We start from the raw sequence: 24,321 nt of genomic DNA, 5'->3' as shown, positions 1-24,321 counted from the left end.
ACAGTGGTTTGTGGGCTTTTTTATGTCCTGAGTTCTGCCTGCAAGGCCTTCATTCCATCTAAAGACCATTGCAAATGTATTGATTAAATGAATCCACACCTTCAATCCAATTTACAATACATCCCACAATGCATTGCAACGTTACATCACAATCAACTTTTAGCAACTGTAGAATAATAATATCTGTTGAGAGAAGATCAAAATTGCTTTGCAGAGAAAATCATTCCTGTAGAAAATTAATATGCTGTTAATACAGTTTCGATTAGATAATTTTTTTATTTATTCAATCCTGCTACTTGACACATTTTCATATAATTTCTGATAATTATTTAACAACCAGGGCTGGAGGACCTGTGAAAGCACCAGACACAGTAAGACGCTTTAAAGTTTTTATTTGAGAACACACAGGGGAGTGTTACCAGTCTGTAGGAAGGGCAGAAACAGAAGGCTTGGTCAGGAGGGGAAATCCAGAGGCAGAGTCCATGTAACAGATCCAAGGTCAGGAGTCCAGAAGATCAGAAACTATGAGATAATCCAGTCAAGGAGCAGGCAGGTGGCAAGGTCAGGAACTTGAGGTTTAGGCAGGGTTTTAGAATGCTGGAGAATCTACTAGCAAATGCTTTCAAAAATCTGGCACTGGCTTGGTGTTTTTCCTGATGTTATATAGAGGTGGTTGCAGGTGGAGCTGATGAGTTAATGTGAGACAGGTGGTTTGAATCAGGTAGATGAGCTGGTTGTGGTTGCTGGGGAAACCGGGCCTGGCTGGAGCGGTGGCATGACAAATTATTATTAAAATAGAATAAAAAATATAAAAAAAAAACATAACTAATGTTTATGTTTAAACATATTATCATTATGTACATAACCACTTTTAAAGTAGTAATACTTGGTGTTTAAATTATTATTTCAAATCCCAAAATATTTGTGTACAGCAAGTTCTTGTTAAACAAGCTACAGATACCTAAATCTTTTGGAATAGTTTTTAAAAGTAATAGTCATACGTGAATCATTGGGTTGATTTTAAAGAAGACTAGAGATAGTCCTAATAATGCAAGGTTAGTCATCAGATGCCAAGTTCAGGAAGATGATTTTGTTCAGTTTATTTTTTCAAAACACCTGATGTTTTTACTCAAATTCAGCTTGTAAATCTAAAAACTGAAATATTATACAACAGTTGTTTCAAAGCCTCAGCGGCTGATTTATGTTCAAGCTCTGTACATTTACACAATGACAGGAAGCTGGATCTCAGCTGTGATTTGAATGCATGTTTATTTTTGTGGAACAAAATGACTCATGGGGTCTCAGCAGGATCCTGTGATTGCATTTCAGAATCAAAATGTTTTTGTTATTAAGGTTTTGTGCCTGAAGTGATCATTGTAAATAATAGATGTCTATAAAACCAATCATATGATAGAAATCATAACAGGAATTGGTGGGTATTTTGTTAGAAAACTAATAGAACCAGCATCCACACCATTTCTAGATTAAAGAATACTTCTCAAATTACTATCGCATTCAACAGGAAAGGATGTTCTATAATGCCACGATTTAAAATTTAGCTTCTCAGTGCTTGATCTCATACATTTTGGTAGAAAGATTTTTTTCCCCAAAACGAATTTGAACTTATCTCTCAGCAGTTATTTAAACTGGTAAATTCTCAGCAAAAATCATTCCAGGGTGCTTTCTCTTCAGCGGCGCCTGAACTGTCAGCCTACAGCTTGATCTCATCATTTCTCAGTTCCAGTAGGTTAAAAGCTGTCAGCAGTTGGACTGACATGGCAGCAGTTTACACCTGTCAGCGAGAAACATCAGGTCAAACTGAGAAATAAAATGGAGTCAAGATAACTGCCAATAAATTTACACACATTTATTACCTTGAATGTCTTTTTCAATGAAGTTATTATGGAAATTACAATAAAGACGAAAACACGAAGCTATTTTCTTTAAAAATTCAAAGAGAGGTGAGCTTTATGGGATTTTATTTTGCATTTCGTTTTAAGGTTCAGAGCAGATGTGATACGGCATCTGATTAAAGTAAAAATATATGTAAAAGTTAAATTCTGTAACTTTTTCAAGGAATGCCTTTCTGTGTGCGTGTACTTTGCACAGCTCTCTTAAACAGAATTTAAAGGGGACTTATTACACAAAACTCACCTTTTTGTGTTGCTATGTAGGTCTGTACTGCATCTATTAACACCAAATGTATAATTTCATTTAGTATCATTTTCTATCAGTGTTTGTTTTAGGGAATGTGTCCCCAAAACAAGCCATTTCAAAAAGTCCCTGATTGTGACATCACAAATGGGGAAATTAGAGCACAACCAATTCTTACATGCATGAAAGAGCTGCTGCCGGAGGAGCAGCTGCTCTACTCTGAGCCCCTCCCAGATGCTGGAGCTTCTCAGCTTATAGCAGCCTGAGCAGGAAGTGTAGCCGACTCCAGCTTGTTTTCATGAGGTGACAGAAACCTGAAACAACTCCTGGAAGGAACTGAAACTGTAGAGAATAAAACTGCTGAAATCGCTTCATGTGAGATAAATTTTATGCAGAGAGCTTAATTTACACGTTATTTACTGATTAGAACAATTATAAATTAAGGGGAAAAAAGTCATAATATGTTTTAAACACAAGTCTGAGGGCGTGGTTCCTGAAAAGGTCAGATGCTCCCTTTTAATCGACAGTATTTGTCTCAAGGTGGGAAGTTTCAGTCAGCTGAGGCTTGAGCTTCTGATAAGGATGGTCGGCTTCTTCTGGAGGTTTCCAGACACGTCTCACTCAGAAGAAACCCTAGGAAGATCCAGAATTCCCTGGAGGGATTATTTATCCTTTCTGGTCAGGAAACGCCTTGTGATCCCAGAGGTCGATGGGGATCTGTGGACCTGTGACCCCTGGGACCAAAACTTGGATAAACCAAGAAAAATGGACAGAAAAACTAAGCAAAAAAGGTTCTAATTCTGTTATAATCTATATATTTGTTCCTGGCTCAAAGGCCTCATTAGTGGTCTTATTAAAAGGTGGAAACTTAGCATTTCTGGAATGGTACAAACTGGGAAAAGGCTCCATCTGGTGTAAATCTAAAAAATTACCGTAAAACTCCCACTTTATAAACACACATTAAAGCGTTTGTTCAGTTTCATGCAGTGTGTAAATCTATATAGGTAAAAGCATTGATGAAATATTAATGTTTGCATTGCAGGTAAATGTTAAACAAAAAGGACTAAATTTATTCAGGAAACACCAACCAGTGCTTTTGGTATTTACATTCTGCAATCACAAAAACCAGTGAGTCAATTTAAAACTTGAGTTACAAGGTCATCAGAACCAGTCTTCATATGTTTCACATTATCAGAACTCTACATTTCTTTATTTTTACAAATGATTTGGTCAGAAATCTAATAAAACTCCTCCTTTGTATCAAAAATACACCCTTAATAACCCACACGCCCCGATATGTAACCAGTTAAACACCGTGTTTACAGTATTTCAACATTTCTGAGTCAGCAGTGGTAAAAATCTACAGAAATCCTGCCAGAAAGAACAAAAAAGCAGCCGTGATTTTTATTTTGGACTAAAACTGAGCAAAAAACTTGATTAAGAGGAAGAAAAATCTGTAGCAACACAGTTAAATTATTATCCTCCTATATGAGATAGTCCATGAGAGTAACGCCAAAAAACAGGAATAATCCAATTTCCTTAAAAAGAAATGTAAATTTCTAAGTTTTAAATATTATTAAGGACGGTTTAAAAACTGGAATTTTGTGAGAAATCCAGACAGAAGTATAAAATTATATATTTAAACAGCTTTTGTTAAAACAAATTTACAAACACGAGAGCATATCTTTTCAAACTAAATATTACACAGTTACCATTAAAATCCTTCAGATCACGGTTTGTCTTCACAACCATTAAATAAATGCAGATTTCTGCATTAGCTTGATAGAAAACAACATGTTTAACGGAGATTATGTGACGTTGATCATACTCATGATTCTCAAACCTCACACAAAACTCTAATTTTACTTAATTAAATAAAGAGAACTTCAGCTAAAAGTTAATGCGGGACTCAGTAAACTCGACGTTGTCCTTCCAGTTTTAAATAATCTTAAATAAGGTGTTGTATACAGATAATATTACGATCATGTCACCTCATGTATGAAGACATTCTGCCTTTATGTAGAAACTTTGGTGTGAAAAACTCAAAAAAAAATTCTTTTTTCTTGTTATATTTACTGAACGCATGAAAATAATCATCTTCATGAAGCCTCTCACGCCCCCACGCTCCTCAGACTCCACAATCGTCGGTTCTATGCTGGAGTTTACGAGTGAGGATGAGGAAAGTGGAGAGGGAGGCGACGACAACGTGGAAGACGAGCTGCCACGCGTTCCTCAGGCCGAGCAGGTACAGGTTGCATAGCACGATGATGATTAACAGACTGAAGGATTTGAGTTTCTTCTGAGATGAGTGGAACAAGTAGAGGTGACACTAGAGAGACAACAGCATGTTAAGAGTCTGGTTTCAGATTTGTCTCTCTTTTATAATGAGCTGCTGTTGTTTACCTGGAAAACACAGCAGATGAATGCCAGGAAGAAGGCCCCGACGTTCCAAATGCCCTCATAATCATCCTGTAAAAGAAGCCAAACATGACTGTATTAAACACCTGTGGCCTTGTTTCCATATGCGTCTGAATAATTTCCATCCAGCATGAATTTTTCACCAAGATCTTGAAAGGCTGATGGGAGAGTCCGACCACTGAGCATGAAATTTTGCCGTAACGGCTTTAGGGTCTGAATCAGAAGTTGTTGTTGCCTTATGTGTGAGGAATCATAACATTAGGAAATTGCTGCGGTACTTGGTGCAGAAAGAAAGATAAAAGTAAGAGATAAGCAAACATCAGAAGTAAGAATATAATAATAATATAAAGTGGCAATGCTTAGAGAAACGGTGTAGGTTCTGATCAGAGCGGATCTGTTTACGTACAAAAGCAACACCGGGTCATGTGACTGGAACCAAGCAACTGCAGTAGGCAGTCCTAGGATTGTCATTTATGAGTCCAACTGCAGAGAGGAAGAAGCTGTTCTTGTGGTGAGAGGTTCTGGTCCGAATGGATCTGAGCCTCCTCCCAGATGGGAGCGAGTCAAAACGACTGTGTCCAGGATGGCACGAGTCAGCTGTTATCCAACCTGCACACCTCAATGTTCTGGAGGTGTGCAGGTCCTGTATGGAGGGGAGTTTGGGTGTAGAACTGCCTCATCGACTGTGCTGGCAGGTTGAATTTCTCTGCTCTTATGACGGAGGTGATGGTGGGCTGCCACTTGAGTTCTTGGGTGATGGTGGTGCCCAGGATGCAACATGAGTCCAACATCATGATGGGAGGGTCAGACAGGGTTAGGGGAGGGGGGGGGCTGTGGTCTTCCTAAAGTTCACAACAATTCCATCTCTTTGGGGGGGTGGAAATTATGCCTCGTGTTCCCCGAACCACTCTTACACAGTTTCAGCCTAATTAATCCATAATGGAATAAAACATACACTAATAGAATAACCCAGTGGTTTTAGTACATTCAGCTATTTGGCTGACTTCATTCTTTGGGCAGTAATTAACCAGTAAAGGTAGTTTTCCAGGAGCACTACTCAGAGTAACTCGGACCGGTGCAGCTCGTCCCGACCACTGTTCCCAAGAGCACAGTTTAGTATTTTCCCTCTACTTCCCCCCTATTTTTAGTCCCTGCTCCATTGAGGTACCTAGCAAGGCTGAATCGGGCCAGCATCGTGATTCTGACTGCAGATTGGCTAGGAGACTGAGTCACCTGTTGCTATGCAGTTTTTTCCCCTTCTGTTTCACTGCCAGCTACCATTTCCTGGTTTAGAGTGTGACAAAAAGCCATAAAACTGAGCAAAATGTCCATCAACACCAACATTTTTCGGCTGAGATGTGTTTCTGTGGAGCATACAAGTTACCTTACACTGTTTACTGATCCCCTCATGCTATGTAGTCATGAGTAAACATCTGGTATATATATGTTGTGTGTGCGTGCCTGCATGCGCAGTGCGACAGTAACAATTGTCCCAGTGAAACATATGATCATTGGATCAAACAAAGCATTGAATCTAATTTTACAGTTTCAGCTGCACAAATAATCTTAAAATTTAGATATCAGCAATCCCTTCGGTGTTGGTCCTGTTCAGACTAGTCGTAAGCTTGTCAACATTGCTCAGAATTAAACCCTATTTCCCCAAACTGAGGCTGCTGAATCTACAACTGGTGATATTTTTACTGTCCATAACCTTCTAACAAATCCAGACCTAAAAAATTAAATAAATCTTAACTACTGCTTTAAATTAACACAGTAACCCTTCAGTTGTGAACTAATAATAATTTATTTTAAGTATCATGAGTCAGATCCTAGTGCTGATCATACCTGGAAGGTGTTTTCTATGAGGTGCACCCCACGGATCACATTCAAAGAAGCACACATGATATTTAGGACAAGGGACAGGATGCCTGGTGGTGTCACTGGTTCAAGCCTCTGGTTTTTACCTGCTAGGCCAAAGAAGATGAGTGGGAAATGTTTACAGCCTATGATAATATCTACACATCACCATTTTATCTCAGCTTGGGACTGTAATGCTTGTAAACCTTCTCACCAGCAGCAGGACTTTGCTCTGCGTGACCATTTGTAATGCCGTTTGTGAGTTCCACTTCATCCAAGTTGATTACTTGAGGTGGACGGATTTTCAGATCCTCCTGTACTTCTGCCAGCGTCACCTCCAGAGCTGGACCGCCGCTCTGGTTGTACTGCTGCTTTAGCTTTTGAATAGTGCTGTCTGTTAGGTGGAAGCAAGAATCCGACTTGAATAAATACTGTTGTCGAAAATGTTTATAATCCAAAGCACGAAAATGTCAAATAGATGAAAATGTTTCTCTTCCCTCACCAAATTCCAAAAATGGATACGGCCTGGCTGCCAGGGCAACAACGGTGCTGTCGAAGCGTGCTGTGAACTCCCAGCGCAGATCTTCCAGGAAGCAGAAGGCTTTAGCAACAGGGAGGCTTCTGTGGCATACACTCAAGTAGGAAACACCCTCTGAAGAGGTGAAGCTGAACGGATGAGAGGAAAAATGGTGTTTAGTAGCCAAACAGCCAGCACAGTGTGACACGAGCGTCACAGCTTCTGTTTCCCCTGTCACAAAATTAAATCCACAGATTTTAGACTGTTTTTCTTCACAAAGACAGACAAAACAATGAACCAGCTGAATCCTTACTGTATGTGGAGCTGCTGGCCTTTAACAGTGCCCCAGTCAGGAAAATGAGCCAAAGACTTGCTGATGGTCCTGAGTTGATGCTTCCTCTCCTGCAGCTCTCGGTTGTGTTCAAAGTCGGTGGAGGCTGACAGGGGGAGTCCATCCCTCACCCGCACCACGAAGGCAAACAGGATCAGAGACATGATACGCAGGCTCCATGGAGAACACACAGCCTTCACAAAGCAGACGGTAAACAAAATTAGGGTTTTAAAAACGTGTCTTATTTTAATGTAACACATACCTTCCAGGGTTAGTGATTGCTGTTTGTAGGGCTGTTAAAATAGATACTGACGAATGTTTTTATGCTTCCTATTCTATTTAATTTTGTCTAATATTCTTGGGACAAAAACTGCTTTTTATGTAATAAAATAATGTTTTAACGTAATAGTTTTAACAAATCTGGTAGATATTTAAACCCAACCAATATAGTATCGTAATAAATAGATAAATAACCTGAAATTGATATAAACAAATGTAATCATCGGTTATCTTACTAAAAATATTAATTCCGCGTAAAAAACGTAAAACTACACAATTTTCTTAGGCAGCTCGGAATCAGGCTGTATTAACAATATTTAACAAGCTACCCAACATCTTGTTGCACCTTACCTCTTTATTATGAAGTTCATTCTGCAGCTTATCACAAGCGAGTGTTGTTAGTAGCTGTGTGTGGCATTATATCAAAGAAAAATAATATTGGCAGGAAAAAAGCAGCAAATACACGAGTTATTGGATCAACTCGTGGTTAATGTTGAGTAAAAAACTCCAAAACATAAAAGTAGAACGAGAAATCTGAATGGTGGAGCGTATTAAATTGAATTGTGCTACTAGCTTAGAGAACAACAAATCTCCTACGGCAAAACAGAGGGGACAATTTTAATTGTGTACCAGTATTAGCAGGAAGTTAGCCCGAGCTAGAGCTAATAGTCGACCGTTCGTCAGAGTAGCACTTTCTCTAGCTAGCTCATGCAAGTTGGTAAGATATGTATATGTCTCTATATATATATTCTAGAATTGTTATCACATTAAATAAGACAGTTAAGTTTAAATGTTCATAATCGTCTCGTCTATAAAGAACATAACGTAAGATGTGCTAATTTTAGCTCATCGTTAGCTTATTGGAAACGTTTGTTGTTTGCTAAGTAGATGGGTATCTCTCGTTTTGCTTACTTTTGCTACAACTATTTGAATTTATTATGGCTTGTGAGGGTTTCTTAGTCATTTAACTCATAAATGATACACATTGGGATCATAAATCTTTAAAGTTTATTTCAATTCACGACATTAATGTATTTGTACTACACATATTTGCATTTAACTGCACTACTTCAATCTTTTCTTTCCACTTTTTAATAAATTGTTACATAAATGAGCTCACGAATTTTTACTCTTAATAGAAAAAACAAGTGAGCTGTGTCTTATTTAAAAGGGAAGAGTTGGAATCCGACAGTTCTGCTGTTTCTGATGAACCAGGTCATTGTGGGAGACGGTGCTTGTTATTCAAATAAACAGTTTTAGATTAGTATGTTATTGGGCTCACGCTTCTAAATTATTACAATCTATTTTAGCTTTTAGTCAAGAATTGAGAATAATATAAATTTACCACTTTATTTTAACAATAATAACATTCCAGCTTTTGTTTTTACATCTTAAAATGAAGGAACTATTTATTTTTTGCATTTAACAGCAAATTGAATCAATTTACTCTCCATATCTGATCATTTGAACTTTACTCAGACTCCAACTGAACAATATATTGCGTTTACATGAACTAAATAAAATATGCTATATTAATAAAGCTGACGAAGGATTTTGCAGAAACAGTGTCAGTTTATTCAGATCAGAGCCGTGCTGTATGCCTTAAATAATGTTCTGCTATTACTTTAAACTATTCTTAATTTCCTGCATTATTATTGTTCTTTTGAGTAAGTGGAGGAAGAGGCCTATTTTCCCTTGAGGCTTTTGGCAATATAAAGAAATGTTTGGGAAATTAAAATGATCTGAGGATTATAGTATAATTTAAAAAATAAAGGTCAATCATCATAAGAGATTTGTAGTTAGTCCATCATGAAAGCCAAGGTCCTATCTGTCCATTAAAAACTATCAGCCAATGTCTGTATGGATTGCCACCTTCACATTTAAATACAGCTCCTTTTCTTTTATTACACATCATTCTTAATGCCACCTATTTTTTCATCAAATAATGTTTACTTTTTATTGCAAAGCGGTGTGCTTTGTTGAAATAAAGGTTTGCAAGCAAGGTTTGTTTATATGCACCATCTCAAGCTGAGCCTAAAACACAGTTGATCCATCACTAATGTTGCTCTATCACTAATGTTGCTCTGGGCTACTATCCTGCATGCTTTAGACATTTCTCTGCTTCAAAACCCCAGTTTCTAATGATCAGGATGAACAGACGTGCTAAACAGGTCATTCAACCATTAAATCTGGTTTGTCGGAGCAGCATGGTGGCCTGAGGACTGGGATTGGACAACACCGTTGTAATGACACTTAGTTACACCACATACAAACAGCTGAAAAATGCACCTGTATTGCAGGTTTACTTGTTGACACAAATGCATGTAATAAATTCTGTATCATAAGCAAGCCCCACACCTGTTTGCAAGACAAAGAAGTGATGTTTAATATGAAGACGGAAATCAAGGAGGATGTGTTCTACTTCTTTTGGCGTAAAGTAAATGTTCCAGTCTTTCTCCACCCATCAATCTTCTGTCCTCCCTTTTTTTGTTACCTCATTTGTTTTTTAGTCTCTACAGCCTCGTTACAACTGGCTGAAGCATTTAGCTTTTACACTGAAATGCTCAAAAATTTTAAAAGAAGATTGCTGCTTAATTCTTTTTTTTTCTCAGCTCTCTTTTTACACTCTGTCCACATTTAGGTCACCTGGCCTTTGATCACAATGAGGGTAAAAGATCGCCCTCAGTGTTACTTTGATGTGGAGCTCAACCGTGAGCCAGGTGAGGACATTCTTTGTCAAACGTAAATATGGGGGATTAGGAAAGCTACATGAACAGCACATTTGTACTTAATCTTTACAAAGATGTTTTAACCTTTATGTTTTGTTTTTGAGTCTTTGGAGCTTTTGTTCTGCAAAATGAAAGTGGAACACCTGTTAGTACATTGGCTTGATAGAGTTGCTTGGTATGAGGAGTGTCTGTACTAAAAAGCTGCATTAGAATGAATTGTTGTGATTTATTTTCAGTATTTATCAAAATAATCAATTTTTTCCGGTTCTTCACTATTGCTGGGTTTCATATGATGTTGCACCCACGTCACCAAATGCAGATGGGGTACGGAAGTAGCCGGTGCTGCACAGAACCATATTTACTCGGTTGACTAGGCGTTAAAATGCCGAAATTGACTAATCTGGACAAAGACAAAATTTATTTTATTTATTTATTTTTTCCGTAGATGGCAGAAGAGGATCAGTAATCTTCGGCTTAAAATAGGACGTGAATTGGACAATGGTAGAGTTTAAAGAAGTGATGCACCGATATGAAACTTTTGGGCCGATACTAGGGATGTCCCGATCAGATCACATGACTGGAAATCTGCCCCGATCACGTGGTTTCAGACTGATCGGGACTCGGGCTTTACTTCCTGATCCAAGCCCCGATCCGGAGTTGGGTACTGGGTTCAAATTTCAGGAGAGCAACTTGGTTCTCCTTAAAGGTTGTCAGGCTCCCCTGATACCCTTAACTTACACACCCAGATGGAGTACAAAAAAGATCCAGTTTCTACCTATATTATATTATATGGACTCAGAGTAGCGGGGATTCTTATGGGCAGAGATGCAGAGCGGCAGGCAGACGGCTGATTATTCATGAACTCCAGCTGCGTTCTGCACACGGCCACAGTAACATTTTATAAGTTTCTAAGTGGCGTCACCAAAAAATATATAATTAACACACAGTCGTTCGTGTCCGTTCATTTTCTCTCTGGTAAGTTCTGTCTGTATTTGAGCATGACGCTCGCGCTGCCCCCGCTGCATCGCTCGTCACTGGCTCAGCCAGGCAGCACAGCGCACACTCCGCTTTTTTTGCGGTCAATAGATCAATTTGATCTGCTAGTTAAAAAGTTACTTGTGAGGTGAAAAAGAAGGAAGCAGGAGTTTTTCTGGAGGACTGGGAGATGCAGGCAGATCAGAGACAGGACAGGAAGATGGGAAAATACAAACCAAGAAAACAAAGTTCTTAAAAAAATAAAATGTAGGTAGATTTATCCCACTACACTTTTGTACCTGTGTAAAGCAATAATTTACCAGCATGTAGTATTTATATAGTTGATACAATTCAGATCATCTTCAAAACTCCGTCCCATGCCCAGGGACGAATCTAAGCATTTTGGGGGCTGAGGCAAAATAGCCCCTGCAGGTATTTGAAGTTGAAGTGCTATCTGTTTTTATATTAGACTTTTTATATTTGTAATAAAGTCCAAAAGTGAAGAATTTATGTTATTTATTACTTGATTGTTCAAGCTACCTCACAGAAGTGATCTGTTGTTAAAAATTAGAATAAAAAGGTAATTAAATAAAAATAAGGAACATTCTGGAACTGTTTCTTCCTTTTCTTTCTTTGTTTTAATGTATCGAAAGTATCGGATCGGGACTCGGTATCGGCAGATTCTCAAAATCAAATGACTCGGACTCGAGGGCAAAAAAACCCTGATCGGGACATCCCTAGCCAATACCGATATCCAATATTAGGATCGCTGTTGTGGCCGATAACCGATATTTGCCTATACCGATATACTGACATTAATGCGTCTAAAATCAGCAGATTTTGTATAGAATGAAAATTATTTACGCTGAATTTACGTTGTTATGTACACACACCACACACATTTACGCTTCAGAGATGATTACAATCACTGTCAAGTGACTAAACAAAAACACATCACCCCCCCACCCTCTGAAACAGATAAACAAATGGAAACAAGTTGGAAAAAATATCGGTTGTTAATATCGGCCCAGTTTTACTATCGTACCGATACTGATATGTTAAAAAATGACCAACATCTGTCGATGCCGATATTGATGCCGATATATCGTGCATCCCTAGTTCACAGCGATCGCTTTCTAACAGGAAAGAGATTACAGAGTGCGTTATTAAACAGTTGCTTAGAAACATAAAAACGACAGGTTAACAGTTTGATACACGTGTCCTCACTGTAAATAGCTTACAGAGTGCTAATGTTTTTAGCAGTTAGATTAGTGTTGTAACATGGTGTTTATACCTAATTAAAATCAGACCAATGTTTCAGAAATTAGGATTTAAAAGGCATAAAAAGTTAGTTACAAGTAGATCCTATCACATACTCATATGTTTTATAGTAGAGCAAAACACTTCCTGTCCCCCATTTGAGTTTTGCGCGACTGCAGAGTCACGTGAGTGAAACCCAGCAATACACAGTAAATAGAGCTTGTTTTTACCTTCTTTTTTTTTTTTTTGCGGACATGTTTTCACTTTAGCCTTCATCAGAGCACCGCCGATGTTGGTGTCGTCACTTTCGTCTCCGTTTATCTCCAGAACATAATAACAGAAGAACGAGACCGCGGACAAGAAGACCAACACATACAGACTCAGGCAATAAATAAACGAAAACAACAAGTGACAATGAAAAGAAAAGATGAACCAAAAACCTGAGGAAATGAGCCAAACCCTGTAATAACCCTTCCATACATCAAAGGCATAACAGAAAAGATAAAATCAGCGATGAAACAACACAACATAAACACGCCAATTATAAGATCGTTAGACAAAGACAAAGGTAAAAACAAGCTCTAGATAGATGGCAAGCTCTAGATGCCAGGTTCCTGACTGGGACCAGGAAACGGGACCACATCAGTCCGGTTCTGGCCTCTCTGCACTGGCTTCCGATTTGCTATCGCTCACAATTCAAAATCCTCGTCTTTGTTTATCATTTCTTCCAGGGTGGTGCTCCCCCCTATCTAGCCTCACTCCTGAACAAACATTCCCCATCACGCGCTCTGCGCTCCTCTGACCAAGGCCTGCTCGCTGTCCCTCGGTCTAGGTGTCGTACCCGTGGGGACCGGGCTTTCTCAGTCCTAGCACCGTCACTCTGGAACCAGTTGCCACCCTCAGTTAGGCTGTCCCCTTCTCTGCCAGTCTTTAAGAATCACCTAAAAACACACCTCCTCCGCTTGGCGTTTCCAGAACATGTTTGATTTTGGCCCTCTATTATGTTGAATCCATTCCACAGTTTTCATTGGTACACTCAATCCATCCACTCAATCCAAATGTGTTTCACACATTTGTCCTTTACCAGAATGTTTCATCTAGCTTGTAATTTCCATTTTGTATTTTGTAATTTGTATTTTGTAATTTGAATTTCTTTTATTGTTGATTTATTCAATATAATTACATACAACTGTACAATGTTCAGCGCTTTGGGCTTCCTGACAGGGTTGCGGAAGGCGCTTTATAAATAAAGCTTTGATTGATTGATTGATTGATTGAGCTCTATTTGCTCTGTGTTCAGTAAATAACTGGAAAAGAAACACAGAAGAAAGATTATCAAAAAATGTTTTTATTCACGAGAGGCTGAAGTTTGTGAGTTTTGTTTACTTCTCTTCTGTTTTTTCTAGTGGGGCGCATCGTTTTTCAGCTTTTCTCAGATGTTTGTCCCCGGACAAGCAAAAACTTTCTCTCTCTGTGCACTGGTGAGTAGTATTCAGTCAAGTGAATGCTCCCATCTATTACGGATCCTTTACATTTGGCAAATTGTATTTTCATAGAATCCGAAAATCAGAGGCTTTGACAACAATCGTGTACTGGGTATCAGTAGGGATACGTTTAATCCAGAGGGTCATGATGCAATTTTATCTTAGTACATTGAACCCTCCCACTATCCTAGGGGCAGGGGTGAGATGGTGCTCACTCCTCACCCCTGCCACGTGAACCTCAAGGGATAAACCATCAACCCTGCTCAATGGTCACCTTTCCTGGAGGGGTCACCCGATAGGATAAGTGGGAGGGTTAAACCAAAATAACAACTTTACCTCCAATAGCTAGGTTACCGTTTGGTTCCATATGGAGGCAAAGCTAGTGTCTACAGCAGGGTATCTGCAGGTCCTTAAAAAGTCTTAAATTTGCTTTTCCAAATTTAAGGCCTTAAAAATCATTAAAAATGACAAATAATCCTTAAATGCAATTTCTAAAGGTCTTAAATTACCAAAGACCCAATAAACAAGATTCTTTATTTCTATAAAATTTTCATGAATTTCTAGTTGGTGTTAAGCATTTTTGGTGTATGATATTAACAAAAGCGGAACCGTACACATTCAGTTGGTTGTGAAAGGGCCTACTTTTAGATGAGCACATTAGCTGGTTAAGCTAGCGGGAGCTTGCGCCATGGGGAAGTGCAAGTTTAATGGTAACTGGATGGCTAAACCTACAATCGCGACGTGTTTAGCACCGGTTCCAGGCAATAGCTGGAAATTATAGCTTAAATTTAATGTATAAAAAATTGCTTAAATTTGGTCAAAGTGGCCTTAAGAAGTCTTAAATTTGGCTCCCTTAAACCTGCAGATACCCTGTACGGGCAGGCAGAACATTGTTCTGGTTCATTTTAAAATTGATCCAGAGTTGTTTGTGTCTCAGTGCATTGTTATGTTCAGTAATTAAATAAGATGGAGGGAATAAAGATTTGAATTTCATTCATTCCAGAAATCAGCAAATATAATCAAACCATTGATCAGTGTTCCTGCCACTACAGCAAAGAAAGCTCAACTTCCTTTTGGAACAAGTAGAAATCAGCCTAATGAAAATGGGACGTTTAAGGATAGAACGGGCATTTATAGTTCTTCAGTCCAGCTGGGGACTGTAGTCTTTGTTCCCCCAGAACCTTGAGTTTGGTTTGTTATTGTTCCCGTAATTCCAGGTGAAAGGGGAACTGGGAAAGTCACAGGGAAAAAACTGTGCTACAAAGGCTCCACCTTTCACAGAGTCGTGAAGAACTTCATGATCCAGGGAGGCGACTTCACTGAAGGTTAAAAACACTCTGAACTTATTCACTTGAATGGGAATCTGACTGAATTTGACATTTGAATCTAAAATATGTTTGTAGATACCTTCAAATGTTTCACCAAATCAATATATCTTCCAGAGATATAAAATGAGGTTTAAAAATTAACCTTTTAAAAATTGTTCGTCATCAGCATTTATTTTTCTAAATGATGTTTTTTAAGCCTCATTTAGTCAGAATTAATGCAGATTCATATTTTGTATTTGTTATAATTTGTCACTGATTGCAGGAACTGGAAGGGGAGGAGAATCCATATATGGTGGCTACTTTAAAGGTATTTAATACTTTTATCAAATAAGTAGAATAAATAAATCTCTAATAAACATGTTTCTTTTCTATGGTACTGTCCAAACGTAATGCTGCATGAGCTTCTACTTTATCCTTTTTTCTTGTGTCTTTGTTTTTTTTTATAGCTGAAATAATTTTGTATGGAGGGCTGATCTTGCCAAAAATGACAAGAAATAAATGAGGAAATTAATAAAGGCAGGAAAACTGTTAAATTGACATAGTTATAAATAATTTAAAAAACAGCTTCAGTGTTTCCCCTAGCCTTTTGGATTATGTGTGTTGTCTGTGAAAGAATTTTTTTTGGGGGGGGGGGGTCTCGTGAAAAGGATCTGCGCAGAGTCAGGAAGTTCGTGTTAATTTCTTGACACTGATTCTCATGACCAATCATGTTTTGGCTAGTGATAGAAACGTCCACCTCATGACTACACACACACACACACACACACACACACACACACATGTAAAAAAAAACATGAGGAAAAGGACGAAATGTAAATGAACATGTGGACCAAAATTATTACATTCATTCATTTATGTATTTAGTTTCTCTCATAAATCCAATTTTCTGTTTTGTTTTCTCATTTATTTGTTTAGTTTTATTTTCTAATTTATTTATTCTTCAAAATAATTCATGTATTTAGTTTTATTTCCTTTTTTCCTCATTTTTTTAATTTATTTTCAATTATTTGAAACTTTAATCAAGTATTTATTTATATTTTTATTCAGCCATTCATTTAATTACTTTCAGTTTTATTTCCTCGTTTATTTAGTTCCTCATAACTGATAGTCTATTTTGGCAGCATCGGTCCTCCGTATCTGTGTACCTTTAGAGGTGTTTAGTTGTGAACTTTTATCAGATCAGCATGGGAAGAAGCGATTCTCTACTGAAAGCTAAAACTTTCAACATATTCTCTTATTTATAGAGTGGTCTTTTGCAAAATGAGAAGGTAAGAGATGTGCACAGTTCAGTAACACCATGGCAACATAGTCCCCACCACCTTCCCCAGTCCATACCAGTGCTGAAAGGGTTCCCTCCCAGTCAGACGTTTGAGCTGCTGAAGTCTTGGTTAACATGACTCTGTTTGTCTTTGTAACAAAGAAACTGGATGTTTTAATGCTTTTATTTGAGAAACAGGATTTTTTTATTCACAGATGAATGCAGATTGGGTGAGGATAAATATACAGACCTAAATTTATATAATGAATAAATACGAACCGGATATTCTGAAGCAAAAAATTATGTAAAAAAAAATTTAGATATAAATTATAATTTTCACCTGGATGATTTATTAGTGGCTTATCACCTTTTAATATGCTAACTAATTATAGTTGTTTTATTACATTCTGCTGAAATGACCCTGGTGCTTCATTATAAGCAACAAAATAATATTTAAGCCACTCCTACTTTTAGATTAATAAACTTCTGGAAGAAAATGAAAAAGTGGCGTTACAGAAGAGTTTGAAGGATGGACATATGAACTAATACGCAGTAGAAGAACACACTTCTTCTTCTGTATCTGACAGATGAGAATTTTACTCTCAAACACGACCGACCCTTCCTGTTATCGATGGCCAATCGAGGGAAGGACACCAACGGGTCACAGTTCTTCATGTGAGTCATCATCACTGTAAACAGCCACACTATTCCTCTCTCTCTCTCTCTCTCTCTCTCTGTCTCCCACCCTTCCTCTCTTTCTTTCCATCTCTCTCTTCCTCACTCTCACCCCCTCTTTCCCCCCCTCTCTCCCTCACTCCCTTTCCCTTTTTCTTCCCCTCTATCTTTTTCTCTTTCTCTTTTTGTTCCTCTCTCCCTCTCTTTGACTCCCCTTCTTCCTCTCTTTCCATCTCTCTTCCTCACTTCTTTTCCCTCTCCTTCTCTTTCCCCTCTTTCTCTCTTTCTTCCTATCTCTATCTCTTTCTCTCTGACTCCCCCTCTCTTCCTCTTTCCATCTTTCTCTCTCGTCCTCATTCCCCCTCTCTCTCTCTTCCTCACTCCTTTTCCCTCTCTCTCTTTCTTCCCCTTTCTCTCTCTCTCTTTCTCTCTCTGTTCCTCTCTCCCTCTCTTTGACTCCCTCCTCTTCCTCTCTTTCCATCTCTCTTCCTCACTCTTTTTCCCTCTCTCTCTGTCTCTCTCTCTCTGTCTCTCTCTCTCTCTCTCTTTCTCTCTCTCTCTCTCTCTTTCTCTCTCTGTTCCTCTCTCCCTCTCTTTGACTCCCTCCTCTTCCTCTCTTTCCATCTCTCTTCCTCACTCTTTTTCCCTCTCTCTCTGTCTCTCTCTCTCTCTGTTCACCCCCCTCTCTAGTTAGCTTTCAGTGCAGAGAAACATTGGATTCTTTCTTTTTTACCTACAAATGTGTTACATCTGTTTTCTTGCCGTTTTTGTGTAAAATTTGCAGAAACTCTAGCATCCTGCTCCTCCAAGGTAATGTGTCTCACAGGCTGTGTTTCTCTCTCTCTCTCTCTCCTGATAGTTTTTTTTTAGATTTCAAACATGCAGCACAGTACAATGTTTATTGCTGATACAGTTTCACTGCACTTGGCTGTATAGACCTACATTTTACCCACAAAAAATATTTATTTTGAGTTTGGATTTTCAATAAATCAAAACTGAAATTGTTTTCAAATCTGAAATAGATCAATCAGTCACACTTTTGACTTTTATTCTGGGAGATTTTCTGTCTGGTGTAGCTGCTTTACGTTATTTTCTTATTCTTCCTTCTTTTGTTTCTCCCGACTCCACCTTTGCCACGTGTCGACCGATCCACAAGCAGCACCACCAAGAAGGCGCCTCACCTTGATGGGTAACAAACCGACATTACCTTTCAAAAACAAAGCAAAAGCACAAGTTGTGAAAAAGTTAAGCTTTTTTTCTCTTCTTTTTGCTTCTTTGCAGAGTCCACGTTGTCTTTGGTCTCATCATCTCTGGCTTCGAGGTGATCACCAAGATCGAAGGGCTGAAGACGGATTCAGCCAGCAGACCGTACGCTGATGTGAGAGTGGTGGACTGTGGACAGCTGATCACAAAGTCTGCAAATGATGGTTCGTCCCGTCGCATCATCATTGTTTCATCTGCAGCCAGTTTTACTTTTAGCGTCTTCCTCTTCTCACAATGATTACAAATCTGCCTTCATCGGCTGTATTATGTATTTTATTTAAACTAATCTGTTGCAAATGTTTTATAAGGGGACTTGATGCTAAACTCATTTACATCTATTAAAAATATTAAATGTCAGTTTTTAGTGATAAACATGCAAAGTTACACCCTCTGCCTTGTTTCCTTTTGTTAGAGTTTTCCCTCGCAGACTTTAACTGAGGACCAGGACACCCAACTTAACTTCAAATCAAATTTTATTCATGTAGTACTTCCTACAGACCTCCACGGTAGCCAGAATAATGACGTAATAAGACAGAAATCCTAAAACGACTTAAGAAAACGTTTAGAAGTTTAAAAAATTCTCAGATGAAGGTAAAAAGTGTTTTAAAAAGTATAAACATTAATAAAATCGGGTCAAAATCATGATCCACGTTAAGGTAAAGCTAAGGAGTAAAATGAGTCCCTACGGCAACCCAAATAAAAGAAAACAAAACTTTCATTTGGAAAGACCAAATAAACCCCAAATTTAAACTGACCCTTCTTTTCCAATTTTTACCAAAAATCAGACACGTACTCTTCAAAACGAGCTTATTTTAAATGATTCCATCATCTTTTACTCCCAGTGCTTGAAGGGAAGCGGAAAAGATCCTCCCTTCACTCCGACGACTTTTCCCCCCGTTCCTCCCCTCTGGGAGAGCATGAGTCGGACGAAACGCTGAAACAGCCAAAGAAAAAGAAGAGCGCAAAGATTAAACCGCCTAAAAAGAAAAGGAAGGTGGTGAAGAAGAAGATCGTGGATGTTCAGGCGTCCAAGCAAAGGTTCTGACATTCATTTCACGTTTTCTACGATTAACGTTCTCTGTGATCTAAAGGCGTTTGTACGACTCTCCCAGAGCTGCCGGTAATGAGACGGAGGAGGATGAAGCTGAAGAGAAGGAGCAGGGTGGAAAGAGGGAGAAGCCTGTCGTTCGGCCAGAGGAAATCCCCCCCGTGCCAGAGAACCGCTTCCTACTGAGGCGGGACATGCCATCCCAGGAGATCACAACAGAAGTGTCAGTAATCAAAGATGTTCTCACAACGGACACATATTATGGTTAATGAACGGCAGCATTTGGTGAAATGTGACCTGATTGTTTTTGTTTTCAGTCTGGAGAGCGAAGAAGCTGCTCCTTCAGCGGATCAGAAACCAGCTGTGTCGAAGTCTGGCCGAAAGATCAGAGGCAGAGGAACTGTTGTATGATCAGATTTATCGTTTTTAAACACGAATCGTGGTTAAACTGATTTTTAGTCATGAGTCGTTCGTTTATTTTGATTCTTTCCAGCGGTATCACACTCCCACCAGGTCCAAGTCGCGCTCCGTGTCTGTGGAGGAGCGTGGAAGCAGTGAAACGCCACCGCATTGGAAAGAGGAAATGAAGAGAACAAAGAATTATCGACCACCAAGCACGGAGAGATGGAGCAAAGGAGACAAGTAGGACCTTTATTTACCGCCTGAGTTTTAATTATCGGTTTCTCTTTTTGGTTTCTTTCATGCTTCTTTTGACCTAACAGACTGAATGACCGTTCCTCGAGCCGATGGGACGACCGAAGCGACTCTACGTGGTCCCAGTCAGGAGAACGCTCGTCAGACCGCAGCTCCAAGAGGTCCAGTCCGCACAGGCAGCCAAAAAAAGAGAAGAAGAAAGTCAAACAAAAGAAGAAAGCCAAAAAACACAAGCATGGCAAAAAGAATAACTCCAAGAAATCTCAAGAGCTTCACAAGTCGGAAGGTGAAAGGTCTGGGTCTTCAGAGAGGAAGTCAAGAAGATCCTGTTCAGAGACTCGATCTCCTTCATGTCCGCATAACTCGCCGCCCAGGAAAAGGCAGAGGTCCTCCATGTCTTTCTCAAGGTCCTATTCCAGGTCCTGCACGAGCAGCCGATCCAGATCTGGAGGGAGACACAGGTCCTACTCCAGATCTAGAAGCCGTTCAAGGTCAAGAAGTCCATCTGATTCCAGATCCAGATCTCTGTCCTTTTCTCCATCCCAGTCAAGATCAAGATCTAGATCCAGGTACAAATCCAGATCTGGGTCTTTTTCTCACTCCAGATCAAGGTCCCGGTCACAGCACAGATCCAGATTGAAGTCTAGGTCTTCATCTAGAGAAAGGAGTTTGTCCAGATCTCCAAGAAAGAGAAAAACAAGCAAGCCTAAACCAGACGTCTTGAAGAATGTGCCAGAGAAGCGTCCAGAAACTAAGATCGCCCTCGTTCCAAAAGTACCAGCAGCCCCGGTTCCTGAAAGAGTTCCTGTTATCCCGCTGAGTGACAGTCCTCCTCCTTCCCGCTGGAAGCCCGGCCAGAAACCCTGGAAGCCCTCCTACATTCACATCTCAGAAATCAAAGCTAAGGTTGCACCCAGTGGCTCTTCTGCTGCGGCACCGGCAGTGGAGGTGGCCTCAGAAAAACCTGTAGTTACACCAAAGTCCGTAACAGAAGACTCTCGAGGTGACAAGGAGCACATGTCCTCCCACCGTTCACACAGCAGGTCCTCCAGAAGCAAGTCCTACAGCCGCTCCAGGAGCAGGAGCTCCAGTAGGTCCAGGTCGAGATCATCTCATCGGTACGAGAGTAGGTCATCGTCCCACAATAGGTCAGACTCTGAAAATGACCAGAAGACAAGCAGCAGCGTAAAGACTTTATTAGACAAGGAGTGGAAAGACTACTACAGCTCTCTGAAGAGAATCCAGAACATGGACAAGTTTATTTCCCTCAGCAATGCAGAAGATGGACTTTCAGGGGTGGAGAAAGGAACGGGCAGTGAGAAGGGTCCGGACATCAGCAGCCCTTCGGAGAAAATCAAAAAGCGAAGCAGCTCACAGGAACCAGAGAACAAACGTTTGGGTTCTCACTCAGTGGAGAACTTAAACAGCTGGTCTGAGTGGGACAGTGACAGCGAACAGGTGGGACAAGGCCCCAGCGCCACTTCAGAGTCACAGAAGCAGGAGGCGCTGTCCGGTCAAGTCCTGGATAAAAGGTCGTCTGGATGGAACTCGGACAGCGAGTCTGAGAAAGTAACCAGCCGGACGGTCGCTGCGTCCGAAAAAGAGGAGGGGGAGGCAAGTTCTGAGTCCGAACCCGAGAATCTGACAAAGACTCCGGACAAATACGTATCATATACGACCACTGCAGCTGTCTCCTCGTCTTCTGTCTCCCTATCTGGAAGTCCGGAGAAGGAGCCTGACAAGCACAAGAGTAAGAAGAAGGTCAAACGGAAGAAGAAGCACAAAAGGAGGAGTGAAGGCAAGAGCAGTTCTCGTCACAATAAAGACAAGGCCAAGAAAGCTAAGAGGAAACACCAGAAGCTGAGGGAGACGTTCCACTGGCAGCCGCCTTTAGAGGAGGAGGAGGAGGAGGACGCGGCCAAAAGGGAGAGGCGCAGTCCTGTTGGGGAAAATCCCTCCAGAGAGGAAGAAAGGAGTCAGCTGAGATCGAAGGAAACCAAATACACCAAACACTCCGACCCTCACCAGCAGGCTCTTCCATTCAGCGTCCCAGAGCAGGAGTCACTAGAAGATATGGACATTTGTACTCCGGAGCACAATGTGGATATTTTGGAAGCTCCAATCACACAGGAGTTTTCCAACAATGCTTCAGATTTAATCCTAAATCCTACCTCAAGGTCATCAGAAACTGCAACCGATCACAGAGTTTTACTTCAAAGCAGAGAAGCGTCTGCCCTGACCTCCTCATCCTCCGCTGAGCCACAAGGAGAAGCAGCCAAAGCTGCCATAAGCTTCAAATGGAGGCCTCTGAAAGGAACTCCGTATTCTCGGAATGTGAATGTGCCACCTGTCGCCATTAAGAATGCACAAGCCCAAGAGAGCCAGACCCTCAACACGCACGTAGTCAGGATGGAGATCAAGAGCAAAAGCCGGGTTCGACCGGGCTCCCTGTTCGACGAGGTTCGGAAAACCGCACGGCTCAACCAGAGGCCGAGAAACCAGGAGAGTTCCAGCGAGGAGGAGTCGCCATCTGTGGGAAAAACGGGGAACGCATCTCATCCGCGCTCCCCGAAACAGTCCAGGTCTCAGACCAGAAAGTCTCACTCTGTCTCCAGTCAGGGGTCGCGCTCCAGAGGGTGGTCCCGCTCCTCCAGCAGGTCCAGGAGCAGATCTCGGAGCTACACCTACTCTTCCAGGTGAGAAGAGAAATCCACATTGTGTTTGAAAAAAACAACAACAATAGCATATGTTAAATGTTTATTACGTGTTTCTGTCAGGAGCCGCAGCAGGAGTCGGAGGAGACACAGGAGGAGGCGCTCTCGCAGCAGCACGTATCGGAGTTACAGGTGCAAACACCTGGTCCAGTAGAACCAAATACCAGAGAAACTACTCGTCCTAAATACTTCCTCTCTTCTTTTCCCTCAGCCGGACGTACAGCAGAAGTCCGTCAAGAAGCCGCTCGTATGGTCGCCACAGGAGGTCACGGTCCGTGGAGCTCTAGACTCGGATTTGAATGTTCCCTTGTTTGAAGCTCCATTAGCACAAAATATAACGCTACATTTTAAAAATCGGAGCACCAGATGCAAAAATCATGTAAAACCAGATTTGTTTTCAGTATAATAAATAATAAAATGTGTTTAATGTGTGGAACTGTGCAGGTCGGATTCCTACGATAGCTATTCCAGTCGGAGTGTGAGCAGGAGGCGTGGGCGAAGCGACAGCTATAGGAGCTCGGAGCGCCGATCCCGGTAAGACAGTCGCGACCCACTCAGGTTCCACGCCAACTGATGGGGATTGTTTACATCCATCATGTTTTTACATCCTGGTGTCTGTCTGGAACAGGTCGTATCGCTCGTCCAGCCGCAGCTCCTCAAGGCGCAGGAGTCACAGTCGCAGCAGCCGGTACTCCTAAACCAGCGTGAAAAACCTCCCAGATCAGCAGCTGCAGGTCAGACGGGAGTCCTCGATACTCCTGTGTCACATGACGGAAAGAACATTAGGGGATGAAGATTTATGAATGTACACAAAGTGAATAAATTCTAAATAAAATGCTAGTTTAGTAAAAGATAAGCATCTTTCCTTGTTTTCCTTGTTTAGGAAACGTTGATTTGAAAGAAACATGTTTTGTTCTGTTGGTTTATTTTTAAGCCTCTGAATGTTGACGCAGTACTCAAAAGTAGAAAATCTCAAGATTTTATATTATGCTGTTCTGAACGTTTTCCTTTACGTAATAAAAAGCACATCTGCAGCTGTTTCTTTTGTCGCGTTTATCCCTGATTCTCTACGTTAAATCTGATGTTAAAACCAAAGTGACACTTTACAGAACAAAGTTTCTGATGTTTGCATGAATTTGAATCTGTCACAGGTAGAAGGTTGTTGTAGGACCCAAGTGCAGGAAATCCAGGAGCCAGGTAGCTTATAAAATTTAATGTTTATTATAAACGGGGTGTGGAGCAGGAGCCGCAAAAACACAAGGAACCGGCAGGAAACGCCAAACGGCTGGGTTTAAATACACCGAGGGTGTGAGTGGAGACAAAGGGAGCAGGTGCACTGATTACTGATGGGAATGACCAACAGGTGTGACTGGTTAA

The 24,321-nt window shown here is 40.5% G+C and overlaps 2 protein-coding genes across 5 annotated transcripts; one reads left to right on the top strand and one right to left on the bottom strand.

Moving 5' to 3' along the window:
• Nucleotides 1–4,131: 4,131 nt before the first annotated feature.
• On the bottom strand, nt 4,132–7,441 carry sec22c (SEC22 homolog C, vesicle trafficking protein). Of its 2 annotated transcripts, none has more exons than XM_015955161.3 (6): nt 7,260–7,441; nt 6,932–7,095; nt 6,644–6,823; nt 6,418–6,539; nt 4,558–4,623; nt 4,132–4,483 (listed from the first exon to the last, which is right to left on the bottom strand). In XM_015955161.3, exons 1-6 carry the CDS (start codon nt 7,439–7,441, stop codon nt 4,283–4,285), a joined length of 915 nt encoding a protein of 304 aa, XP_015810647.1. In that variant the 3' UTR covers nt 4,132–4,282. The 2 variants fall into 2 exon arrangements, with proteins under 2 accessions (XP_015810647.1, XP_015810649.1); XM_015955163.3 differs by having other exon boundaries at nt 6,418–6,536.
• On the top strand, nt 7,360–23,978 carry nktr (natural killer cell triggering receptor). 3 transcript variants are annotated; one of them, XM_015955156.3, is made up of 17 exons: nt 7,360–7,487; nt 10,198–10,276; nt 13,927–14,001; nt 15,222–15,329; nt 15,595–15,639; nt 17,178–17,265; nt 18,425–18,454; nt 18,547–18,692; nt 19,371–19,566; nt 19,641–19,799; nt 19,894–19,981; nt 20,070–20,218; nt 20,299–22,926; nt 23,008–23,076; nt 23,156–23,215; nt 23,389–23,478; nt 23,573–23,978. In XM_015955156.3, the coding sequence occupies exons 1-17, from the start codon at nt 7,440–7,442 to the stop codon at nt 23,640–23,642; spliced, it is 4,128 nt and encodes a 1,375-aa protein (XP_015810642.3). In that variant the 5' UTR covers nt 7,360–7,439; the 3' UTR covers nt 23,643–23,978. The 3 variants fall into 3 exon arrangements, with proteins under 3 accessions (XP_015810642.3, XP_015810643.3, XP_015810645.3); XM_015955157.3 differs by lacking the exon at nt 7,360–7,487 and adding an exon at nt 8,160–8,274; XM_015955159.3 differs by lacking the exons at nt 7,360–7,487; nt 10,198–10,276; nt 13,927–14,001 and adding an exon at nt 16,577–16,600 and having other exon boundaries at nt 15,284–15,329.
• The last annotated feature ends 343 nt before the right edge of the window (nt 23,979–24,321 follow it).

The sequence above is a fragment of the Nothobranchius furzeri genome, chromosome 7, assembly GCF_043380555.1.
Source record: "Nothobranchius furzeri strain GRZ-AD chromosome 7, NfurGRZ-RIMD1, whole genome shotgun sequence".
Lineage (NCBI taxonomy): Eukaryota > Metazoa > Chordata > Actinopteri > Cyprinodontiformes > Nothobranchiidae > Nothobranchius > Nothobranchius furzeri.
The sequence above is the reverse complement of the archived record's forward strand: the minus strand, read 5'-3'. Positions and strand labels throughout refer to the sequence as shown.